This window comes from Sciurus vulgaris, assembly GCF_902686455.1.
Source record: "Sciurus vulgaris genome assembly, chromosome: 7".
Lineage (NCBI taxonomy): Eukaryota > Metazoa > Chordata > Mammalia > Rodentia > Sciuridae > Sciurus > Sciurus vulgaris.
The window spans coordinates 110,586,399-110,610,664 of NC_136467.1; the positions used below are offsets into that span (position 1 = coordinate 110,586,399).

Below are 24,266 nucleotides of genomic sequence, written 5' to 3' on the forward strand. Positions count from 1 at the left end.
TTGAACAGACATTGAACAATGTGAATGCTTACTTCCTATTTAGCAGTCAATCAACTAGTTCCCATGAGGGTATCTACATTTAAACTCATGCAAAGAGCAGGGCTGTATATTTGTTTGTGTTGTGTGTGCTTTTATGCGTGTACATATGCACAGGCACTGTAAAAAAAATCTAACATTTAATGAACCTAACTTTTAATGAGCAATTATTATTTACCAAATACTGTTCTAAGTACCTGCATTGCGCATTTAATCTTTACAGTAATCCTCTGAGGTAGGCTTTATTATCTTCAATTTATAGAAGAGAAAACTAGTCTAAGGAATGTAAATGACTTTCCCAAGGATGGCCATATATTAAATGCTCTACCCATTGGTCTGCCTTAGGCAGTGTTAGCACCAATTCCTCCTTGGGCCACCTGATCACATTACTCCCTTTGTGAGGTGTAAGCAGGATATTGCATATGTCCCTGTCAAGGGTCATCAGGAGTCAACCTATCCCATGCAGTTCCTTGACATTTTCCAAGATGGTGCATGGTAGTTTGGGGCGGCAGAAGAGTGAGCACAACTTCTTCACAGGGTTTCAAAATAATTCTGTAGTTGCTCTTAGCATCCATGGACCATTCTTGGTTAATGATGAACATGGTGGGGTATCTTTCCCACCATCCTATCTCCAGGAGTGAGTACACCATAGTGTTTTCATACCAGCGGTGACTGCTCAATGCACAGTCAACAACAGAACAATCCCTCCTTCTGCCCCCATGCTCAGAGTCCTCATCTGTAAAATGAGACAATTAGACTTAGTCTTTCCTAAGGTCCATCCTGATTTACAATCGTCTAATTATTTGGCTTCATGAGATTCCATCCTCATCTGAATATATTGACTCTGGATAAGTGGCATTTCTTTATGCCTCAATCTATGCACTGAGAAAAACCAGGACTATGCCTATCCCACCTCCTTCTCTTGAGGAGACCCTCCAGGTATATTGCTAAAAGGAAAATTCAAACCACTTTCTGACTTCATTTGAGAGGGATGCTATTGTTGTCTCAATATGAGCACTGCCTCTTGAAAGATAATTCTTTCTCCAGGTTGATGCATTTTTTTTTTTTCTCTACCTTCTGATCAGTCTCTTTATTATATCATTGCTTTCTCAAATTTGCCACTTAGAAGAAGATTCCTTGGAGAAAATACAGAGAGAGAATTACTCATGCACAAAGTGAGCCTCACTTTCCCATTTCTAATGGAACATCAGTAACACTGGTTTATTTGTGGGATAATTGGGGACCATCCACTGCCCCTTGCCTTTGTCCCCTGGTCTTCTCCTGTGACAGCTACCAGTGTGCTTACTTTGTAAGGGGGCTTCAACCTACAGCATTGTTCTCTATCAGGTAACACCTGGTTTGAAGGTTGAATTTGTTTACATACAAAGTTAAGAAAATTAGCAGTTCTGTCCTTGAAATATGATACTTCCCTTTCCCCGTTTCAGGCTTCAAACACACAGTGTTGGTGACAGAAAGTGTAGGCAGAAAGCCCGTCAGTGGCTACCTGGTCTTGGAGAGAAAGTCAAGAACTAGGAGTTCCCAGACTTGGGCTTCTATCTCTGGCTCAAATCCTGCTTAACTGTGCTCACAACTCCAGACTCCTGTCTCTTTAACTTGAAATAGGCATTTTTTTTTTTTTTCTGATTTAAAACTCTATGATTTTACTTGGCTTATGGACAAAGAAGTCATATCTATACATATATATGGTTCCTGGGCAAGACATATTTAGTAGCACAGAACAACTCAGAGAAGGGACTTCCATCCTCTGTACACTTCACTCCCTCCTCCGACAGCTCCGTGGCACGAGATTTCCTTCATTCTCCCTGCTGGCAAGAAAACAGGAACAAGCACATTTCTTCTTTGGGCTCTGCCATTCCTGGAATGAAAGACCTTATCAAGAACAGAAAATTACAGTTTTAATATACATGTAGTAAAACCCAAAGGTTTCACAACAGTCCCATTATAAACTCACTCTTTCTTGAACCTTTGGGTAAATTGCCCTTGGCAGATGGAGTTTCTTCTCTTTAGGCCGTTCCAGAATGCAGGGAACATGCTTGTTCTATTGCCTGTAAGTGTTGAGTTCCACTTCCTATCTTTTTCTGGCTGGACCGCTTCCTTGAAAGGACAACTTCTCTTGGAAAGACCCATTTCTCTACACAAGGCCCTGGGCACTGCTGAAAGTCCAAAGGCTGTGGGAGCCTGGAGTGAGGGGTGGGAGGCTCCCTCTGCAGGCCTGAATTCCTCTGCCTCCATCTCTGCTTCTGTCAGTCACTCTGTGTTCGTCCCTGTCTGTGTTGAGCCATTCCCTCGGCCTCATTCTGTGTGTCTGAGTGTCCCTATGCACCGCTCAGCCTCTCTGTATCCCCCTTTCTCTGTGATTCTTCTGTCTGTCTCTCTCTCTTCTCTTCAGGACACAGGATTGGAACAGTGTGCCTACATATGCCCATGTATTGAGATGGCTCTCTTCCAACCCTGAACCACCTTGTGCCTCTGTCTAGATGTCTCTGTGTTTGTTTCCCCCTGTGGTTCCTTTCTCTGACTCTTTCTATTTTTCTGTCCATTTTTCAGACACTACCTCAAGTGTAAACAAACTTTCACATTACCCCCAGGGCCTCTCACAAATAGGTTTCATCATCATTTCTTGATCTTTTAAGACAAGAAAAAAAGAGAGGTGACAATGGGAAATTTGGGGATATTGCTGATATGATTTATGATGTCCTGGAATGGGAAACTAGGGGACAGATGGAGGAGAGGGAGCAATTAAGCAGAGCAGGCACCTGTGCTTAGTGCTCTAATTCACAAGCCTTCTCAGACATGCCTGACAGTTTTGCAGGGATGGCAAAAATTTCAGTAGCTCAAGAACTGGAAATCTGAATGAATTTCTAACTCTAGCAAAGCAAGAATAGATTATATGGGAGAATCTCTCTAAGAAAAAAATCAGTTCTAATTACAATCGAATTATCATTTTTGAAAGAAGTGTCACACATGACACATGCATGGAGACCCTCTGGCTTTGTACTCACCTCCCGAGTTAGGGATGCATATGGTTTGTTAGCTTGGCCCTTTGGTGGGTTGACAAGAGAATTCAGAAGAAAGGTCCTACGAAGACAAAGTGAAATTGTGCTTATCATTATTAGTTCTTTTGCAATTATCACAGTAATTCAAAGTTCATGAGGAATTGTGATCCACAGAGATTTATTTTATCCTTTAACTTCACCCCTTCTCCTCTCTATAGAACCACTAACAACACAGGAACAGGCATCAGCCTGGATGGTCCTCCTCCTCTCTGGCCAGACCTGGATCCTCCTCCTGAAAGAGTCCCTAGTGTGGGGTAGAGGGGAGGGATGCAGTGCAGTGGCATAAAGAGAAACACTACAACGGTCCTCGGACCCCAAGCACCCCTTCTCATCTGCTCTGCTGAAATCCTCAACATTAAAGTCATTCCCTTCTGATGTGCATGTGTCGAAAATATATTTTTTAGGTATGTTTTAGGTTCATGTTGCTTAAGAGAAGTAACAGACTCATGCACGAGTAGATTCACTATCACGTTAACATAGGCTAATTCATTATGTTTGTTCTAATATTACTACAGATGAGCACACTTAATATCCTGGGTGTAGGGTTCTGTGACTGATCCTGTCCAGGCAAGTACTGCCCAGGGTGAGTTAAATCTAGATGTAGAAGATTGCTACCTACAAATCAGAGACTGACAAAGCTGGAAAGGAGAACAGATGATATGCCTACTTCCATCCTCTGAGCAGGGTGATAAAGCTAATAATCAGCTAGTGAGCAGAATGCAGGCAGGATTTCAAGAAGTGAGAAGAAAAGTACCTAGTACTTAGACCAGTGGATCTTAACCCCAACTGTACATTAGACTTACTGCAAGAGCTCAAAGACATGCTTAGTTAGGCCCTACACCCAAGTGTTTCTTGATTTAATTTTTATTGAGTGAGGCCTGGAATATGTTGTTTTTTAAAGTTTCCTGGTGCTTCTAATGTGCAGCTGGCATTGAAAACCACTGACACAGTCCATTGACAGCTGACAATAAAGTACTGAGCATCGTTTGGACTTATTCATGTAAAGACCAAAGAGAAATGGACAAGATGAAGCTTTTTCTTTTGTCACTGAAGGGCAGACTTTCCCTTTGGTGGTCTGAATGGACCAATAATGAAAACACATAAGAATAGAAGCAGTGCTAACCCAGAAGCAATTGAGACACTGCCCCAACAGTGCCATGACAGAGGACAGGCGAAAGTGGGGGATACCTAAATCAGGTGCACTGGTTGGAAGCAGCATTTACGAAGCTAGGATTCTTTCAGAAGGTTTTTGATGAATGCTCCTCAGCCTTGACCGTACATTAGAATCACCTGGGGAGCTTTCAAAACAAGCCCAAGGCACACTGCAGACCCATCTAGGAGTGTGACCTAGTACCCCCATTTTTGAATCTTCCCAGTTGATTCTCATGTGTATCTGAGGTTGAAAACCACTGCTGTAGATAATTATTAGTGTCAATTCTTAGTAAATTTGGACCTTTTTTATCTCTTTTTTTCTTAGCTGGAAGGAATGTAGAGAAGCAATCTCCCAGGTATGGAAACCAAGGACTAAGAACAAGATCAAAGCTTAGGTAAAAGTAAGGATAAATGGAATAAGAAAAGAAATGGAAGAAAAAGGAGAGAAGATAAGAAGGGGACTAAAGAAATCAAAGGAAAGAGAATTGAAAGGCAAGGGACTTGGGGAAAGGCAATGCTGCTCCACAAGGCCACAGGAGCACAGTCCCAGAATGACCTGTCACCCACCATGTGCCAATCTCCTGTAGTACCAACCCTTCACGGGTGATGTTGGTCCTTTCAGATGGGCCTGGGAAACTCTAGGTCACCTTCTCTCTTGTTGCTGGGTCTATTTCTTTTAGGTCAGTCTTGAATCCCTTTTTGCTGCCATTTAGAAATTCCTAGGTTTTCACTCACTCAGAACAACTTTGCTTAACAATAATGGTTTCTAAGTTATTAGAACAGAACGCATGTTAAAAGGCATGTCATAGTCCATCCTACCACATAAAGATGACTGAAGCTTCTCTACAATAGCCCTGAAGGAGCCCCCAGCCTACTTAACTCCAGTAACTGTGGCAACTGGCCCTTCATGAAAACCAAACTCTCAGGACGTTCTGTGTGGGATCAGAATATACTTCCCTGAAATTTTCACACCTCGGATGTGGTGCAAATGACCGGTAGAGAACCAGTGGGCTCGTGGGATCTGATTTCTCAGCTCCCCTCATTTCTCTCTTTCGTCCTGTGCTCTTTCACATCTTCAATACCTGCCACCTTGTCTCTCTCCTCTAAGGGCATTTAAGCTTACTTTTATTTCTCTGCATGTAATTCTCATACTCAGAAAGAAGATGAACAGCACAAACAGGCACTCGCTTGGGGAAAAGACACATCACAGAATGTGGCAGTGCTACTTCAGCAAGGCAAAAATGTACAGGAAGCTTTACCTCTGATATTCTGGCAATCCATTTCACAGAGTTCACTCGACCCTTTAAGGCTTCTCTTATCTGAATATTTAACAAAAGGAGTTAAGAATTAAAAGGTTATATGAAGTTAATACATGCACCTGAACCTGGCAAATATTGTGACAAGGCAGTGTTACCAGCCAGGTCCTATTGGTAGAACACAGAAGGATCAGTAACCTGGTGGAGTGGTCTGGGAAGGAATGGAGACCTGGAGACCTGGCAGGGAGACCGGAGAGGAGCAGCTGGCTTAGGAGACTCATGTACAGGAACTTAAGCATGGACCCAAGGGCTAAGAAGTGCAGTTGGCCACAGGCTTGAGGATTTCAGACATAAGTGGTGTTATTTTATTTATTTTACTTTACTTTTGGAACTCTTGTTAATCACTTCCACAGTTTGTCAATTATTCCAACCATTTCTAGAAGAAAGAGGAAACTACGCTACAACATAGCTACAATCCATGGAACCAAAGAAATGAGAACAATAAATAATTATATTTGGTTTTATAACTTTAAAGTGCTTTTCACAGTTGTCATCTTGTTTTACCAGGAAAAACAATCCTACAGGATAGATAGTATAATCCCTATTCTACAACTGAGGAAAATCAGTCTCCAAGATTGACATCCAAAGCTTTCCAGCTACTAAGAGAAGCAACAAGAACTTGAATTCACAATCCCTACCTCCAGATTATCCTGTCCTCTCCTGTTGAATATAGTTCCTCTTATTTCCTCTGCCTTTTCCTTCTACTGTGCAAAATGTTACTCACTTTCCAAGGCCTTGTATAAGTTTTGTCTTCACAATTAATACATGCCAAAATCCTCCCAGCTCAGGATGACTTTACTCTTCCCTGAAAAGGCAGTATTCCTTGTCACATCCAAGGTCCAATGAGGGGTCAGGGGCTAGTGCACCAAGTGTCCGCTGGGATTTGTGAAGATAAATTGGAACTTCTACTTACATTTTTTGTTGTCATTTTTTTTAATTCCATGATTCCATGTTTCATAATGTACTTAATTCATACTTTATAAATTAATAGTAAGCACATATGGGGATACATGCTCACTGTTTTTGACTGACTACAACTTGTTTTTGTTTTTGTTTTGGTACCAGGGATTGAACCCAGAAGAGCCCTTAAACACTGAGCCACATCCCCAGTCTTTTTTTTTTTTTTTTTTTTTTTTTTTTTTAGAGACAGTCTCACTGAGTTGCTTAGGGCCTCACTAAGTTACTGAGCCTGGCTTCGAACTCTCAATCCTCCTGCCTCAGCCTCCCAAGTTGCTGGGATTATAGGCATGAGCCACTGCACCCAGATAACTACTATTTGGGGTTTTTTTGTGACTACTAGAATATATAGTTTTTCATCTGTCAATCATGTAGGCTTCTGTGATGCTTTTGAGTATTTACCTTTTGAGGAACTGGAATTTATAACATTAAGGACTCCCCAAGTGCACACAGCTAGTACAGATTCTGCTTGAATGACGATGGGATTGTATCCCCATAAACATGTTTCAGTCAGTTCTCTGTCACTATGACCAAAATACCCAACAAGAACAACTTAGGGGAGGGAAAATTTCTTTGGGGCTCACTGTTTCAGAGGTTCAGTCTACAGTGAGCTGAGTTCACTACTTTGCATCAAAGATAAGGCCACATATCATGACGAAGGGCCTGTTGGAGGAAAGCTGCTTGATTCCTGGTGAGGTCAGAAAGCAGAGAGGGTGCTCGCTTCGGCAGCACATATACTAAAATTGGAACGATACAGAGAAGATTAGCATGGCCCCTGCGCAAGGATGACACGCAAAATCGTGAAGCGTTCCATATTTTTACAGAATCTCCAAGAACTATGGGATATCATGAAGAGGCCAAATTTGAGAATTATTGGAATTGAGGAAGGCTTCGAGAAACAGACCAAAGGAATGAACAATCTATTCAATGAAATACTATCAGAAAATTTCCCAAATCTGAAGAATGAAATGGAAGATCAAGTACAAGAGGCTTATAGGACTCCAAATATACAAAATTACAACAGACCCACACCAAGGCACATTATAATGAAAATGCCCAACATACAAAATAAAGACAGAATTTTAAAGGCCGCAAGAGAGAGGAATCAAATTACATTCAGGGGGAAACCAATACGGATATCAGCAGATTTTTCAATCCAGACCCTAAAAGCTAGAAGGGCCTGGAACAACATTTTTCAAGCCCTGAAAGAAAATGGATGCCAACCAAGAATCTTATACCCAGCAAAACTTACCTTCAAATTTGATGATGAAATAAAATCCTTCCATGATAAACAAAAGCTAAAAGAATTTACAAAAAGAAAGCCAGCATTACAGAACATTCTCAGCAAAATATTCCATGAGGAAGAGATGAAAAACAAAGAAACAAATCAGCAATGGGAGGAACCATCCTAAAGGAATTGTCAAATAAAGGAAGAACCAAGTCGTCTCAAAATAAATAAATAAATAAATAAATAAATAAAATGAACCAAATGACCGGGAATACTAATCATATCTCAATAATAACCCTGAATATTAATGGCCTGAACTCATCAATCAAAAGACATAGACTGGCAGATTGGATCAAAAAGAAAGATCCAACAATATGTTGCCTGCAAGAGACTCACCTCGTAGAAAGAGATACACATAGACTAAAGGTGAAAGGATGGGGGAAAACATATCATGCACATGGACTCAGCAAAAAAGCTGGGGTATCCATCCTCATTACAGATAAGGTGGACTTCAAGTCAAAACTAGTCAAAAGGGATAAAGAAGGACATTACATACTGCTTAAGGGAACCATAAATCAGCAAGACATAACAATCATAAACATCTATGCCCCAAACAGTGGCTCATCCATGTATGTCAAACAAATCCTTCTCAATTTCAGAAACCAAATAGACCATAACACAATAATACTAGGTGATTTTAACACGCCTCTCTCACCACTGGACAGATCTTCCAGACAAAAATTGAACAAAGAAACCATAGATCTCAATAACACAATCAATAATTTAGACTTAACGGACATTTATAGAATATACCATCCAACCAAGAGCGAATACACTTTCTTCTCAGCAGCACATGGATCCTTCTCTAAAATAGACCATATATTATGCCACAAAGCTAATGTAAGCAAATACAAGAAGATAGAGACACTACCTTGTATTCTATCAGATCATAATGGTTTGAAGTTAGAAATAAATGAAAGAGTAAAAAACAGAAGCTACTCCAACACCTGGAGATTAAACAATATGCTAATACATGATGAATGGATAACAGAAGATATTAGGAAGGAAATTAAAAAATTCCTAGAGGTAAATGAGAACAAAGAAACATCATATCAAAATCTTTGGGACACTATGAAAGCAGTACTTAGAGGAAAATTTATTTCATGGAGCGCGTTCAATAAAAGAAGTAAAAATCAACAAATAAACAACCTAACACTTCAGCTCAAAGCCCTAGAAAAAGAAGAACAGACCAACACCAAAAGTAGTAGAAGACAGGAAATAGTTAAACTCAGAGCTGAAATCAACGAAATTGAAACAAAAGAAACTATACAAAAAATTGACAAAATAAATAGTTGGTTCTTTGAAAAAATAAAAATTGATAAACCCTTAGCCACTCTAACAAAGAGAAGACGAGAGAAAACCCAAATCACCAAAATTCGGAATGAACAAGGAAATATCACAACAGACACGATTGAAATACAAAACATAATTAGAAGCTATTTTGAAAATCTATATTCTAACCAAATAGAAAATTTCGAAGACATCAACAGGTTTCTAGAGACATATGAATTGCCTAAATTGAATGAGGAGGACATACAAAATTTAAATAGATCAATTTCAAGTAATGAAGTAGAAGAGGTCATCAAAAGCCTACCAACAAAGAAAAGTCCAGGACCAGACGGGTTCTCAGCCGAGTTCTACAAAATCTTTAAAGAAGAGCTCATTCCAATACTTCTCAAAGTATTCCATGAAATAGAAGAGGAGGGTACCCTCCCAAACTCATTCTATGAAACCAATATTACCCTGATACCCAAGCCAGACAGAGATAAATCGAGGAAAGAAAATTTCAGACCGATATCATTAATGAACATTGACGCAAAAATTCTCAATAAAATTTTAGCAAATCGCATACAAAAATATATTAAAAAGATAGTGCACCACGATCAAGTGGGTTTTATCCCAGGGATGCAAGGTTGGTTCAACATCCGGAAATCAATAAATGTAATTCACCATATCAATAGACTTAAAGTCAAGAACCACATGATTATTTCAATAGATGCAGAAAAAGCATTTGATAAAATACAACACCCTTTCATGCTCAAAACACTAGAAAAAATAGGGATAGTGGGAACATTCCTTAACATTGTAAAGGCCATCTATGCTAAGCCCATGGCTAATATCATTCTAAACGGTGAAAAACTGAAAGCATTCCCCCTAAAAACTGGAACAAGACAGGGATGCCCTCTTTCACCACTCCTATTCAATATCGTTCTTGAGACTCTAGCCAGAGCAATTAGACAGACCAAGGAAATTAAAGGAATACGAATAGGAAAAGAAGAACTCAAACTATCCCTATTTGCGGATGATATGATTATATACTTAGAGGAACCAGGAAATTCCACCAGAAAACTGTTAGAACTCATAAGTGAATTCAGTAAAGTGGCAGGTTACAAGATCAATGCTCATAAATCCAATGCATTTTTATACATAAGTGAGGAATCCTCAGAAAGAGAAATTATGAAAACTACCCCATTCACCATAGCATTGAAAAAAATAAAATACTTGGGAATCAATCTCACAAAAGAGGTAAAAGACCTCTACAATGAGAACTACAGAACACTAAAGAAAGAAATCGAAGAAAACCTTAGAAGATGGAAAGATCTCCCATGTTCTTGGATAGGCCGAATTAATATTGTCAAAATGGCCATACTACCAAAAGTGCTATACAGATTCAATGCAATCCCAATTAAAATCCCAATGATGTACCTTACAGAAATAGAGCAAGCAATCATGAAATTCATCTGGAAGAATAAGAAACCCAGAATAGCTAAAGCAATCCTTCGCAGGAAAAATGAAGCAGGGGGTATCGCAATACCCGAACTTCAACTTTATTACAAAGCAATAGTAACAAAGACAGCATGCTACTGGTACCAAAATAGACAGGTCGATCAATGGTACAGAATAGAGGACACGGACACAAACCCAAATAAATACAACTTTCTAATACTAGACAAAGGCGCCAAAAATATGCAATGGAGAAAAGATAGCCTCTTCAACAAATGGTGCTGGGAGAATTGGAAATCCATATGCAACAGAATGAAACTAAACCCATATCTCTCACCCTGCACAAAACTCAACTCAAAATGGATTAAGGACCTTGGAATCAGACCAGAGACTCTGCAGATTATAGAAGAAAAAGTAGGTCCCGATCTTCAACATGTCGGCCTAGGACCAGACTTCCTCAACAGGACTCCCATAGCACAAGAAATAAAAGCAAGAATCAATAACTGGGATAGATTCAAACTAAAAAGCTTTCTCTCAGCAAAGGAAACTATCAGAAATGTGAAGAAAGAGCCTACAGAGTGGGAGAATATCTTTGTCAATCATACTTCAGATAGAGCACTAATCTCCAGAATCTATAAAGAACTCAAAAAACTCTACACCAAGAATACAAATAATCCAATCGACAAATGGGCTAAGGAAATGAACAGACACTTCACAGAAGAAGATGTACAAGCAATCAATAAACATATGAAAAAATGTTCAACATCTCTAGTAATAAGAGAAATGCAAATCAAAACCACCCTAAGATTCCATCTCACCCCAATTAGAATGGCGATTATCAAAAATACAAGCAACAGGTGTTGGCGAGGATGTGGGGAGAAAGGTACACTCATACATTGCTGGTGGGGCTGCAAATTAGTGCAGCCACTCTGGAAAGCAGTGTGGAGATTCCTTAGAAAACTTGGAATGGACCCGCCATTTGACCCAGCTATCCCACTCCTTAGCCTATACCCAAAGGATCTAAAATCAGCATACTACAGAGATACAGCCACATCAATGTTCATAGCTGCTCAATTCACAATAGCCAGACTATGGAACCAACCTAGATGCCCTTCAATTGACGAGTGGATAAAGAAACTGTGGTATATATACACAATGGAATATTACTCAGCCATAAAGAATGACAAAATTATGGCATTTGCAGGCAAATGGATGAAATTGGAGAATATCATGCTAAGTGAGATAAGCCAATCTCAAAAAGACAAGGGACGAATGATATCGCTAATAAGTGGAGGATGACACATAATGGGGGGGAGGGAAGGGTTAGTGTTAGGGTTAGAGTTAGGGTTAGGGAGGGGGGCAAGTATGGAGGAAGAAAGTACTGTATAGAGGGTAAAGAGGGGTGGGAGGGGTGGGGGGAAGGGGAAAAAATAACAGAATGAATCAAACAACATTATTGTATGTGGATTTATGATTACACAAATGGTATGCCTTTGCGCCATGTACAAACAGAGAGGCAACATGTATCCCATTTGTTTACAATAAAATTAAAAAAAAAAAAAAAAAAAAAAAAAGAAAGAAAGCAGAGAGGGCCACCAGGAAGAACAACCCTTCCAGGGCATTTCCCTAGTGACCCACTTCCTCCAGGCATACCCACCTCCTGGGATTCAAACTAGGTTACAGCTTTCACAATCCAATCATTTTACCTCTGAATATTCCTACATTAACACAGATGCTTTGGGTGAAGGGGGACACTTCATAACCAAACCATAACAAAACCCATTGTAAGTTGAATATCCTAAGTTAAACTTAATCTGCTTAGCCTTCTGAACACCATAGCTTAGCAACACAGTGGAGTATCAGCTGTTTACCATTGCAGCTCCTGGCTGACAGGGACTTGCCACAACCCAGCCTGGTGAGATAGTATCACACTGCACATTTCCATCCCAGGAAAAGATCAGAATTCAAAATTTGAAATAAAGCTTCTTCTGAATGCATTTCACTTTTGCACCATCATAAAGTGAAAATTTCATAAATTGAAACTGTTAAGTTGGAAACCACTGGGTACATAGAAATATCAAGATGAATATACTTTGACCTCTGAGTAATTTTTACTAGGTTGATATGATATCCTTATAAAACAATGAAAGGACCAATGTGAAAATTCTCTTTCACAAACCTTTAATATCAACCTAATAATAGAATAGCATCCACAGTTTTTAAAAATCCACAACTCTGCAGTGAAGATGAGTTTTGTTTTTGTTGTTGTCATTTTTGTTGGCATATCTAACCTGGTATTATCCCTTTTTACTTTGCAAATTAATCTATTTTAATTGGTAGAAGGTATTTGTATCTATATCTGGGAGGGTTGTTTGCTAATCCAAGAGGCAGCACAGTATAAGGGAAAGAGAGCAACCTCAGAAACCTCAGCACACATTTGAGGTGTCATTTGTTTAACCTTTATTTGTTCTCACCACTTACGACCTATCAACACTCATCTCTGTTTGGAGAATTCCCTTCCTTTAGTCCACTGCTCCTCAAGTTAGAAGCCAAGAACTTATTCCTCCAACCAATTCTGCAGCCAAAGTGTAGTTCCATGACCTAAGTTCAAACCATCAGCCCCCTCAATGCAAAAAATCAAGTAACACCAGGCCCCAAAAGGCTGGGTTGGAGGTGATCCCACAACAGCGGTAGTAGCAACTCTAGTTTAAGCATTCATTGCCTAACACTGACCTGCTGAGCTGCACTATCTGTACCCAGCCAAAGGGAAGGGACAATGGATCCCTCATGAACAGCTCTGTGCTGTGCATTGGAGACAATTCCTACAGTAAAGCCTCCAAGCCAAGGATTGATCCTCCCAAAGACAGTTTCGAGAGATTGAATAAAGCCCTTTTCTGCCCCTATAGATCTTGGGGGGGGGGGGGGTTCTATAGGGTTCTGAGCAAGCTACTTAATCACTCTGAGTCTATTTCCCTATCTGTAAAATTGAAAATTGTAATACCCAAGTTCATTTTAAGGATTAGAACTAATGTGCCTAAAACACTTATCCCCTAAAGAACTCAAAAGGTAGTAGACGTCACCTTCGTTAGAAGGAACAACAAGACTCTACTCATGTGTCTCTACACATGACTGAGGTGAAAGACATTCAGTGGACTTTACAAGTGAGCATCTCAGGGCCAAGTACTGCTAATGCAGAAAAAAAAAAAGAACTTATATACAGTACCTTCGGGTCCAGGATTGTTCCAAACACCAGGATGAAGAAACCCTGTGAAAGACAAAAAAGGGAAGAGGAGTCATTTGCAAATTGATAACAATAACAAATACAAGTATTTATCATTCCACCACTATTTTGGTAAAAAGAGATCTTTTAATTTCCTATTTTAAGATCCTAATTTTCTCTTTTAAGACACTGTGAATTCTCAGTAAACCAAACAGAACAAGTTCCCTGCTTTATACAGGAATATTGAAGGGATTTGTTTTGAAGTGAGCAAAATAAAAGTGTTAATCATTTAGCAGAATTTGTTCCTCTTATAGAAATATAATGTTCCAAGAGAGTCCTGGGAATGTTAAGCAATGGTCAGCAGCCTTACAGTCCCTCAACAAAAAGTAATGAAAGGAACTTCCACAGCAAAGAACAAAAAGAGGTGTGCTCAGCTTCCCAGGACACTCTCAACCTCCTTCTCCCATCCACAGCAAATAATATTATAAAACTTGCAAAGGAAAAAGTAAAATATATGCATCCTCAGAAAAATTGTCATAAATAGATTGACTTTCTAAACATATTGCAGCTGCTCCAAATAAGATGCTATAGAGGGAATTGATTGGTTCTTCTATCTCCTATCATTCATACAAGAGAAGGATCCCATGAAATGAAAAGCAGACTGTTCCTATACAGTGTTAGCCCATTTGAGTTTCTTAATTTTTTCACCACACTTTGGCACAAAACTATCCTGAAGGAAGGAAGGACAGGGAGTAGTCCTATTTTTCAGATAAGGAAAAGAAAACTCAGAGATTTCACTTTCAATTAGTGATAGCAACATCCATTAGGAAAAAAAAAAAATTTCTTGACTGTTCAATTACTTAAACTATAGGTCAAAAAGGGAAGTGAGATAATTACCTTGTATTTAGGCCTCCTTATGAAGTTGCCCCAGTTTCATAAGTGAATGTAAATGCAGCCAGAAGCCTGTTAAGCCTCTTGAGTTTAACATAACTGGCACCATAAGGATGTTACAACCAGATCCATGGGTGAGAACAACAACCAACTTACTGCTAACAGTTTGACAACAGTCCACTTGAGAGATAGAGGACTTTGCAGGAACAGGTATACAGCCACACAGCTCATTCACTCCCCAAACATATATACCTTTCCATCCAGCCTAATCCAACAAACATTCAACAGCTTGCTCCACACATAACTTTTATCAGATTGCTCTTTTTTTGTGACTCCTGGCCTACAAGGTAATTATTGAAATCTATCATTGCTTCTACTAAGAAAATGTCATATGTGGCATGGTCCACTGAATTACAAAGTGTTATTCTTATAAAGATGCTTGGGACAAATACTTGTCAGCCTGGTTTTGGTGTCAGGAATGCATTTGAAATCAGGATCAAAATGAGGTTGGCCCAGAAATTAAAATTTTTAAAGCTCTGGAAACCACAATTCTAGTACGGTTCTGCCACAAAATCTGCATTCTTTGGCTAAAGAACCTTAGTACTCCTCTTAAGAAGTTTTTCTCCTAATAAGACTTTAAATTCCTTGGAATTGACCTATTTATATTTGTATCTGCAACATGTAGCACAATGATTGGCACAAAATAAATACTCAATAAGTATGGTGTCCCTGTATCGAGTACATGTTTAATAACTTTATGATGCACTCTGCCCCTATATAGTCATAAATATGTTAAGGAAAGGTTCAATTAAAATCACTTTTCATTGGTTTGTGCCCCTTGGGGAAGGTTACCTAAAATATCATTGAGAAGATTTAGTCAAAAGATTAGCCATAAAGTTTAATATCTGATGGAGAAGGAACAAGAGAATATACCTAAGAAGAATTCACCAGCAGCATCTTTGCATTTCCTTTAGTGGATAAACCACAATTTGAGCAAGTAAATCCCAAGGTGTTTCCCCAGATTTTAATAAGTGTGCTTTATTTTATTTTTCTCCTATCAAGACAGCTATCAGGGGTCCCCAAACCTCACCCAGCCCACAATCACTCTCCATAAATAACAGGAGAGGATGCCAACCAGAAGTTACTATAGACCACTAAGATAGCAGCTGACTGCATAGCACACCTCCATAGCAGAGGGGATGGTTGAGCGTTAAGCCAATGGAGATACTCCCACAGGGCTAGGACCAGGAAAGCTTTGGAAGGGTCTTTCTCCTACATGTTCTGGGCCTCCCAGCATGTTTCAGAATCTCTATCCTGCTCTGTCAGCCCCAGCCACCCTTTGTATCTTCTCACCCTCAGACTTGCTTCCCTGCTTCTTCCCACCCAGCTTTCTGTGTCTCCCGCCTCAGTGGATCCATTTTTGACTCCTTTCCCTCTCCTCCTTCACTAGGCATCCCAAGGATGTCTTGACCCAATGCTATGCAGGTAAATAACTATCAACTCTTCTAATCTGTAGCATTTGCCCATCTCTATGGTTTTAAATGCTCCCGCTAGGGCTAATTAAATCTAACACTGCAACATGGCTGAACATGAAGGCAGGAAGAAATGGGCAGTAGCACTTCACTCTTCAGTATTTCCACCATATGGATATAGCATACCTGAATCAAGAGCATAGTAAAATGTAGACAAATGATGAGGAAGTGATTCGTTTTGAAGTATGACCTCTGTTTTTAACTGGTTTCATGGTAAGTCTATACATTTTTATTTTTACTGAGGACTGTGTTCACATCCAGCTCTCACAATTCCTGAAAATATATCAATTTCCATGAGCCAGGACAGCCAGCTCCAGCCCAGCACTGCCGTCTGCTCTCCCCTGTGTCTGGCCCTCACCCACACCCTGCTCTCAGCTCTCCCCTGACTTCTAAACCCAGCCCCAACCTGCTCCTGGCCCAGAGTCAAGGCAGAAACTGAATGGAAACTTCAATTGATCCTAGTATGGTAGGTAAAAGTGCTCACAGCCTAGTCCAGAGGAAAAGTCACAGGCGAGATGGCCCCACAGAGACAAGAAAAGGAAACTGCTCTGGAGTGAGACTTGAGCTAAGGTCTCACGGAAGACAGGTGTGGGGTATGCTGAACTGAGACTTGGGAAAACTGGGTTTTCACCTCAGTGCTATTTATGACTAGTTTTGTAAACATGTGTCAGGAATTGATAATTACTAACTGATAATTACATTTGCTATATAAAACTAGAGTACAATTAATAGTTTCCATAGAAGTGTGCGGCATTGGCTGTTGTTAATATTGTTCTCAAAAGCATCAAAGTGTTTTTTTTTTTTGTAAAATGAAATCATTTATATTTAAAATTTGAAGGACAAAAACGAGTCTATATTTGACCTAAAAGCTCTATTATTAATTGAAACATTTGAAAAAAATCTTGCAGGTTACCACATACATTTAGAAAAAAAGAAATATTTTAGAGGCATTTAGAGTTTCAAAAGCTTTCCTTTCAATTATTTGCTATCTACATAATTAATATTCAATATAAAAACTTTGGCTCATCGATACACCCTAGAAGGAAAACATGTGGAAAACAAAATTCTAATCGAGAAGGAAATTATTAAATATGGAGTACTATGCAGTCATTAAAGGGACATATGTATAACCTGATAAAATTCTAATGTGCATTTTTTAATATTTTTTAGTTGTAGTTAGACACAATATCTTTATTTTATTTGTTTATTGTTTATTTTTACGTGGTGGTGGGAATCAAACCCAGTGCCTCACACATGCTAGGCAAGCGCTCTGCCACCGAACTAAAACCCGAGCCCCTCTAAGGTGCAGTTTTAAGTAAGGAACCAAACTTCGTAGGACAATATACATTATGTTTGAACCCCTATATTGTGTAAAATATTTTTAATAGCACAGAAAATTTATCAAGGATACACATGAAACTGTAAACATTGTTAATTCACACAAGATATTAGAGAAGAGAAACAATTTTTAATGCCACTCAATAAATACACTTTCTTAAAATAAGATTGTTTTCAATGGTAACCAAAAATTCTAAGTGGCAGAAGATACAATACATGTAAAATTTGATACCTCCAGTTATATACCCTGAATTTTGGAAGAGGTATTATTGTTCACTTTCTCAACAATAACAAGTCAGCGTATTAGAAGCCTGCTGGTGATAGTACTTTGAGGCTTTCCCAATCATGATTTTATTTCATTTTCCAAACGCCCCTGTGAAGAGGGCGATATTATATCCTATTTTATGTATGAGGAAAATATGCTTGAAAAAGTTAAGTAAATATTACAAGATCTTGTTGAACATCATTAGTAAATAAGAGGGTGAAAATTCAAATCCAGGCCTTTCTGGAACAGAGACTAATTTTTTTACTCGATATGCTTTCCTTGTCTTTTATATAATCTGATGCCACAAGGTCTGGATCACAAAACTTCTTCACATATTCCCTGACTTCATTCTTGAGCAGAATCATCTGGACTTACCTGGAATGCATTGAGCAGGGAGAAGATGACGTGGAAGGCCAGGGATCTGTCATCAATGACTGTGGCTATTCCAAATCCCCACGTCAGACCCAGCAGTGGTGTAAGGATGGCGATGTTCTTACTGATTCTCACAATGGCTCTCACTTCCTGGAACATGGAACTGCCAATGGCAGCTCGCTGAGTCTTGGTGATGACCAGTGTGACTGTGATCAGGTTGACTATCACAATGGCCAGAGCTGGGACCACAAAGGCCAGGAGGGCTTTGGTGGTGTCCCAGTTAAGCCAGCAGGCCTCTGGCCGTAGGTAGCCTTTGCCAGGCTCAGTGACAGCAACCGTAATAACAGCGATGACCAAAGGGCACCCATAGCCCACTGAAAAGAGAGATGCCACCAGGACTGATTTGGGCAGCGTATGGAAAACAATCAGAATTCCATAGAGGATGAGAAGTGCCTTGGCAAGCATCCAGAAAAACACAGAAAGGTAAAAGAAATGAACAAAAAATGTTGCCGCCACACACTCATTGTGGTGTGCAGTTGGACCACTGAGGAAGGAAGCCACAATGAACCACACATCAGCCATCAGTAAGGTGGCTGCAATGTTAGCGACACACACGTGCCGTAAGTAGGAGATCTCCGTCTTCGTCACTTGACCCCACACCAAGGCTTCAATGGACAAGCAAAGGATCAAACTGAGAATTGAAATGCCCAGGCCTACATATGTGATGTAAATCAGAATTGGGCTTTCCAAGGTCTGGGGTGACATAAGAATTGAGAAAGAGGTAAACAACTTGCTTGGCCAACATTTGCAAACAGCTTGCTGGGAGTTTTCTTGAATCGTTTTACAGGCCTGCTGGTCCCATCTGCTCTCCAGGGAGTGCCAGCCAACACACTGTGTCTTCCTTTCCTCTGACTTGCTGATCTTTTCAAAAATCAGTGAAATTCTTTTAAGTTCTTTGGGCAAAATGACAGACAGAACAAGGCCATTTGCAGTGACATTTTCCAAAAGACTGGCTTCCAGGATGGCCCCAAGAGTTGGAAACGCAATGCTGATGATTTGAGAAGGGGAAGGCACCTTCTTAAGTTCTTCTTGACTAATCAACACCTGCCCAATGACTTCATTGCTGGTGTCATTAACTTTCATGGAAAAAGTGAAATTCTTTCCTGTGTTGTCTCCAGATATGGTGGTACCCACGGTATGAATGAAGGCGTCTGATATGTCGATGGGATGTTTATTTACAAAGAGCTTTCTTGCAAAGGAATTGACTGAGTGAAGCAGAACACAGCTGCTGTTTCTGTCAGGAATGAAGGTCCAGTTTGAAATGCTTTTGCTGTTAAGAATGTGGTTGGCCATGGCGCTGTAACTCTGCCAGTGAAGAAATGGGATTAGTACTGAGCCATGCTGAAACAGCCCTCAACACGTTCAAGATGCACTTTTACAAAGTGTGGTCCTCCCACCAGCAGCACAGGCATCCCCTGAGAACTTCTTAGAGACAGGGAATCTCAGATTCCACCCCAGCCTTAATAAATCAGAATAGCACCATAACAAGATCCCCAGGCAATCTGCATGCATGAAGGATAAAGCTACCAGGGAATCGCCTGCCGTGCCCACCTCCAACTCCTGCAATGCAGCCGGTTGGACAGCTTTCACATGCTCATTTCTATCATCAATTCCACTTCACAAAAGTTACAATGTGCAAAAACTACAATTTGCTTACTCTGTTACTGTACTCATCATGTGACTAACATCTGTTAAATTCCAACTGTTGCAAGATCCTGTACAGGAACATAGTAAATAGGATAATGACCCCAGAGGCTGAAGCTTCTTTTTAACTACCTTTGGCTTTGAACCTCAAAAACAAAAGAAATGGATCTAGTTCCATTGCACATTTCTGCAGAGGATAGGTATGCCATTTTCTTTGCATGCAATTATTTTTTGTTTTCGTAACTAGCTCTAACTCACAAATAAAAATAAGAAAGATCTTTCTCTCCGCCAAACCTAAGAATGTTTCTTAGAAGTTTCCAGTAGCCAGAATATACATTGGAAAAGCAGACTCCAGTGTCCACCACAGTCCCAAGTAAATGCAGTCTATAAATGTTTATTGATTCAATGTGTTATTCATTCATTTATTCATTCTTTCTTCATTGAGAGTTTACTGAGCACTTGCTAGCTGGACGCTAGAAATACTGAGGTGAAAGCTCAGAGAATACTCCAGGTAGTCTAAATTCCTTTCCCATGTGGACAATGCTCTACTAAATGTCCAAGGCCACTCACCTGCATCTTTGTCTCATCAACGTCTGTCAGCAGAGCTGTTGAAATGTTGTGTAAGAGCTGCACAATGACAGCGATGTTTCCTGGTATCCGGGGAGACCGCTGAATGTTTCTAATCACACACGACAAATCTGTAGGGCACTTTTGCATCAACATATCTGTTATGGTCTCAGACTTTCCAGCATATTCATTTATTCTTATAGTTTCTCCAAATGGTTTAGCTGCATATGAGTCCTCCTACGGTATGGCCAAAACAAAGAAGTTTTTAATATGTCATGTTTATGTTAAGGGTAAGAGTACTTTTACCAAAATTTAGGATAGACTAATTGTACAATTGCGTATTGCATAATGATTTTCTGTTTTCCATTTCAAAGTCACATCTGTGGTAGAACAAATTGACTGATACCAAGGTAAACAAACCCCCCCAAAAATAAAAATCCTAGTGACTACTCCTTAACTCCCTCTTTCAAAATAGTAATTGTCATCTTTAATATTAGACTTTGGACAGCCTCTGTGTATACATACTGTGTGTGTGTGTGTGTGTGTGTGTGTGTGTGTGTGTGTGTGTGTGTGAGAGAGAGAGAGAGAGAGAGAGAAATTAGATTTCTAGTGCAATTTAAGCTTATTTTTACTGTTTCCAAAAGTCAAAGTCTGAGACATGACTATAACTGAACTAGATTAGATGAAACTAGGACATGGAGGTAGAAGAATGACTAAAAACAGTGGCAGACAGGATCTCTCACTGAGTCAGGCTCTGGATCAATGCTTTGGTAGAAGTGGTAAACTAGGGTCGCTGGGTGACTGCCAGGTTTTTGTGGAGTTTCTTGTAAATAAAATTTCATTGGAACTCAGCTGGCTTATTCACTTAAGTATTGCCTATGGCTGCTTTCACACTATGATGAAGAGCTGTATAGCTGTAACAGAGTATGTGACCCACAGAAACTAAATATTCATGTCTGGCCTTTCACAGAGAAGGTTTCTGACCTTGCTTGAAAGGACCTCCAATCAGCACTTTCACAGGAAGAAGTGTCTGTGGACCCAGAAGACATGCCTATGCAGAGCCCTCGGCCCTGCTAGAGATGTGTCAATTCCCTACTCAACACTCCAGGTCCACTTCTAAGGCCTGGACGGGCTTCCTCCCCAAGGCTGGATGATGTCAACATTCTAGGAGTGTGAGAGGTGGTTAAGGGGCACCTGTTTTCAGGGTTATAGATGCATGATCTTGGCTGTCCAGAATGGAATCTGGGATGGAAGTGGACAGAATATATTTTATTTAGCATTTTTTTAAGATTGATTTAAAATATTTAAATATTAAAGACATGTGGTGTTGGGTCTGCATGTACATCTTTGCTCAAACTCCCCAGTTGTTAGAATTGGGCAGACTCTTGAAGTCTGGTCAGAGACTCATGGGTGTTATACCAAAGGTGTGAGGAACTGAAGCACAAGCTTTTAGATGCCCAACCTAGGAGAGTAATGTATTCACAGACAAACAACCTATGACCACCCTGCCTCAGGCTCTTCTTCCCCCTTATTTAAGCCAATATGAATTACTAATTCAAGGCTCCACTTTTTTCACAGAGTCCACAAAAGAATTCATGTTATGAGAGACAGGTTATTACCTCAAAGATGTTGAAGGCATTAAGAGTCCGGCAGGTGTCAGTAACTTTGTACCATTTGTTTTTCTTGCATGAAAAACCCATATTTCCTTCAGTGCCTGGAGGGCAAGTTTGGCTGCAGTGGGAATTGTCCATACAGACACCATCACATACACCTGGGAGAACAAAAGTTGCCCATATCAGATGGAAAATTCTGAGCTCTAGTTGCACTGCGACAGTCACCAAGGTGTCCCTGCAGTGAAGGCACATAAATCCTGTAGATGTTGGGAATCTTTTCTTGGTAAAACAGCAAAAGATTAAAATGAATCAGTGGGTATCACACATTTCAGCAACAAAATTTGATTGTGTCTTATAGAATCTTATCCTGAAGTCCAATATATATAAAACAGATACAAGTAGAATTGCCCCAGTTAAATTAAGCAGAAGAGTCCATAGCTCAGCCCACTGGGTCACTCCTATGTGCCCACAGAAAGCCCTGGGCAACTCCTCAGATTACTAAAGCTCTCCAGATCAGCTCATTTGGAATCCACTGTCCCTGATATTCCCAGAGAAGCCCTCCAGCTCTGGAACTTTATAGTATGTCACATCATCAGTGAGTTTCACAGATCCCTTCTAGCCACCACCCTGGTTTGAGCTCACTCAATGCAAAGGATCTGTGACAAAAAAGCCTCAGGCCAGGATGGAGCAGGGGATGCTGGGAGGAAAGAGGAACACACCTGCAGTCAAAGGCACAATTTAACCCAAGGAAAAAAACAGAGTCCAAATATGAGCTATCAAGATGTCCCATCTTCTATGCCATGTGACAGAGGACTGAGAATGGCCCTCGGTTACCACATAGAACACCAACCTTCCGTGTGATTAGGAACTACTGCCAACATACCATGTGGCTGGGCAGGCACCTTCTCCTTGCTTTTGTTGGCAGCCTAGAAAGAAAAATTTAAAAATTCATGTCAAAATCAGTTGTTGATATGCAAACCCAATGGTTCGTTTTAGTCACAGATGAATAGCCATGTCTGAATCAGCTATGAAGTCAGTGTGGCCACGAGAATCTGAGCCGTGAAGTATGGCCCATGACCGCATTTTTCCTTCAGCCCTTCCTCCCCTTGCACTCAGCAGGAGTCCACTTCTGTCTCCAGTGAGAACGGTCTACACTCTGTGCACAATATACATTGTGGGCAGAGGTGGATTTGCAGGGAAATTAATGAAGGTTTACTTTGCTTATAGGGGCCCCTTTGAATGCTGGGAACACGGAACAGAATGTCCTTGAGTTTGCTGATGCAATATGGCTTATTTTATAATCAAGAGAATAAAGCCTTATTACATAAGCAGAATAGTTAAAGTTCTTCCACCACATAAGAATACTAAAATAATAGTCTTAGGAATTCTGGAAGACTCTTTAGATCACCCAGTCCAACCCCTTTATTTTAGAAATAAAAATACTGAGGCTTTGCTAGATGAGGTGCCCTGCACAAGGCCATGTAGGGAGTTCCTCTCAAAGCTGAGACTAGGACTTTGCTCTCCAATCTCCATAAGGAACAGCTCTTTCCAAAGAGCCAGTCCATGTCCACATGCAAAAGGCAGACTGAATGTGTGGAAGGAGCCATAGGCTTCCCAAGGGGCCCCAAACCCATCCTGATAGGTCCATGTTCTTAAACATACTGTGGGAAATGCAGTAGGAAGTATCCAACGCTAGATGAGACTTGGCCCCCCTCCCTCCAGTGAAGTGACATCATATTAATCAGGAATGTGGGCAGAAGGCCATGGTATGATGCTTGCAAGCAGTTCTGGAAAACCTGTCTTCCTTAAGTGAAGGACCTGATTCACTTCTTCCCAGCCATTTTCCAAAGGATGCCATATGCGACTCCTCTGATCATTTCATTTCTAGGGGGCATCCAGTCTGGGACACTTCAGATGCTGCAGATACCAACAATTCTCAACCTAATACTATAAAAAAGACAGTTGCAAATTGGCAGCCTGCTCAACCTGTTGGGCTGCCTGGGGGCAAGGGCAGGTCAGGAGAGGGCAGCTCTCAACTGCTCAGCATCCAGAAACTTCTATAATAGGGAGAAAAGTTTGAAATGTCCCTGATGATGTTATCCCAGCAATCAAGAAAAACAAAAACAACCTCCCATGCTCTGCCCACACTCTACATTCTCTCTGGTAGAAAACTGTGGATTGAAAAAATGGAATTAAGGGGGAAAATAGTACCAG

The 24,266-nt window shown here is 40.3% G+C and overlaps 1 protein-coding gene across 2 annotated transcripts in view; it reads right to left on the reverse strand.

Moving 5' to 3' along the window:
* Positions 1 to 19: 19 nt before the first annotated feature.
* The window catches only part of LOC306666315 (putative adhesion G protein-coupled receptor F2P), a 42,858-nt gene continuing 18,611 nt past the window's right edge, over positions 20 to 24,266 (reverse strand). The window contains exons 3-10 of one of the 2 annotated variants that reach the window (XM_079148304.1): positions 22,936 to 22,978; positions 22,059 to 22,210; positions 20,443 to 20,676; positions 18,172 to 19,533; positions 13,774 to 13,815; positions 5,525 to 5,584; positions 3,060 to 3,135; positions 20 to 1,912 (exon numbers count right to left, since the gene is read on the reverse strand). In XM_079148304.1, the coding sequence (XP_079004430.1) occupies positions 3,088 to 3,135; positions 5,525 to 5,584; positions 13,774 to 13,815; positions 18,172 to 19,533; positions 20,443 to 20,676; positions 22,059 to 22,210; positions 22,936 to 22,978 (1,941 nt within the window). In that variant the 3' untranslated portion in view covers positions 20 to 1,912; positions 3,060 to 3,087. Of the gene's footprint in view, positions 1,927 to 3,059; positions 3,136 to 5,524; positions 5,585 to 13,773; positions 13,816 to 18,171; positions 19,534 to 20,442; positions 20,677 to 22,058; positions 22,211 to 22,935; positions 22,979 to 24,266 lie in introns of both variants that reach the window. The other variant, XM_079148303.1, reaches the window with a different exon arrangement.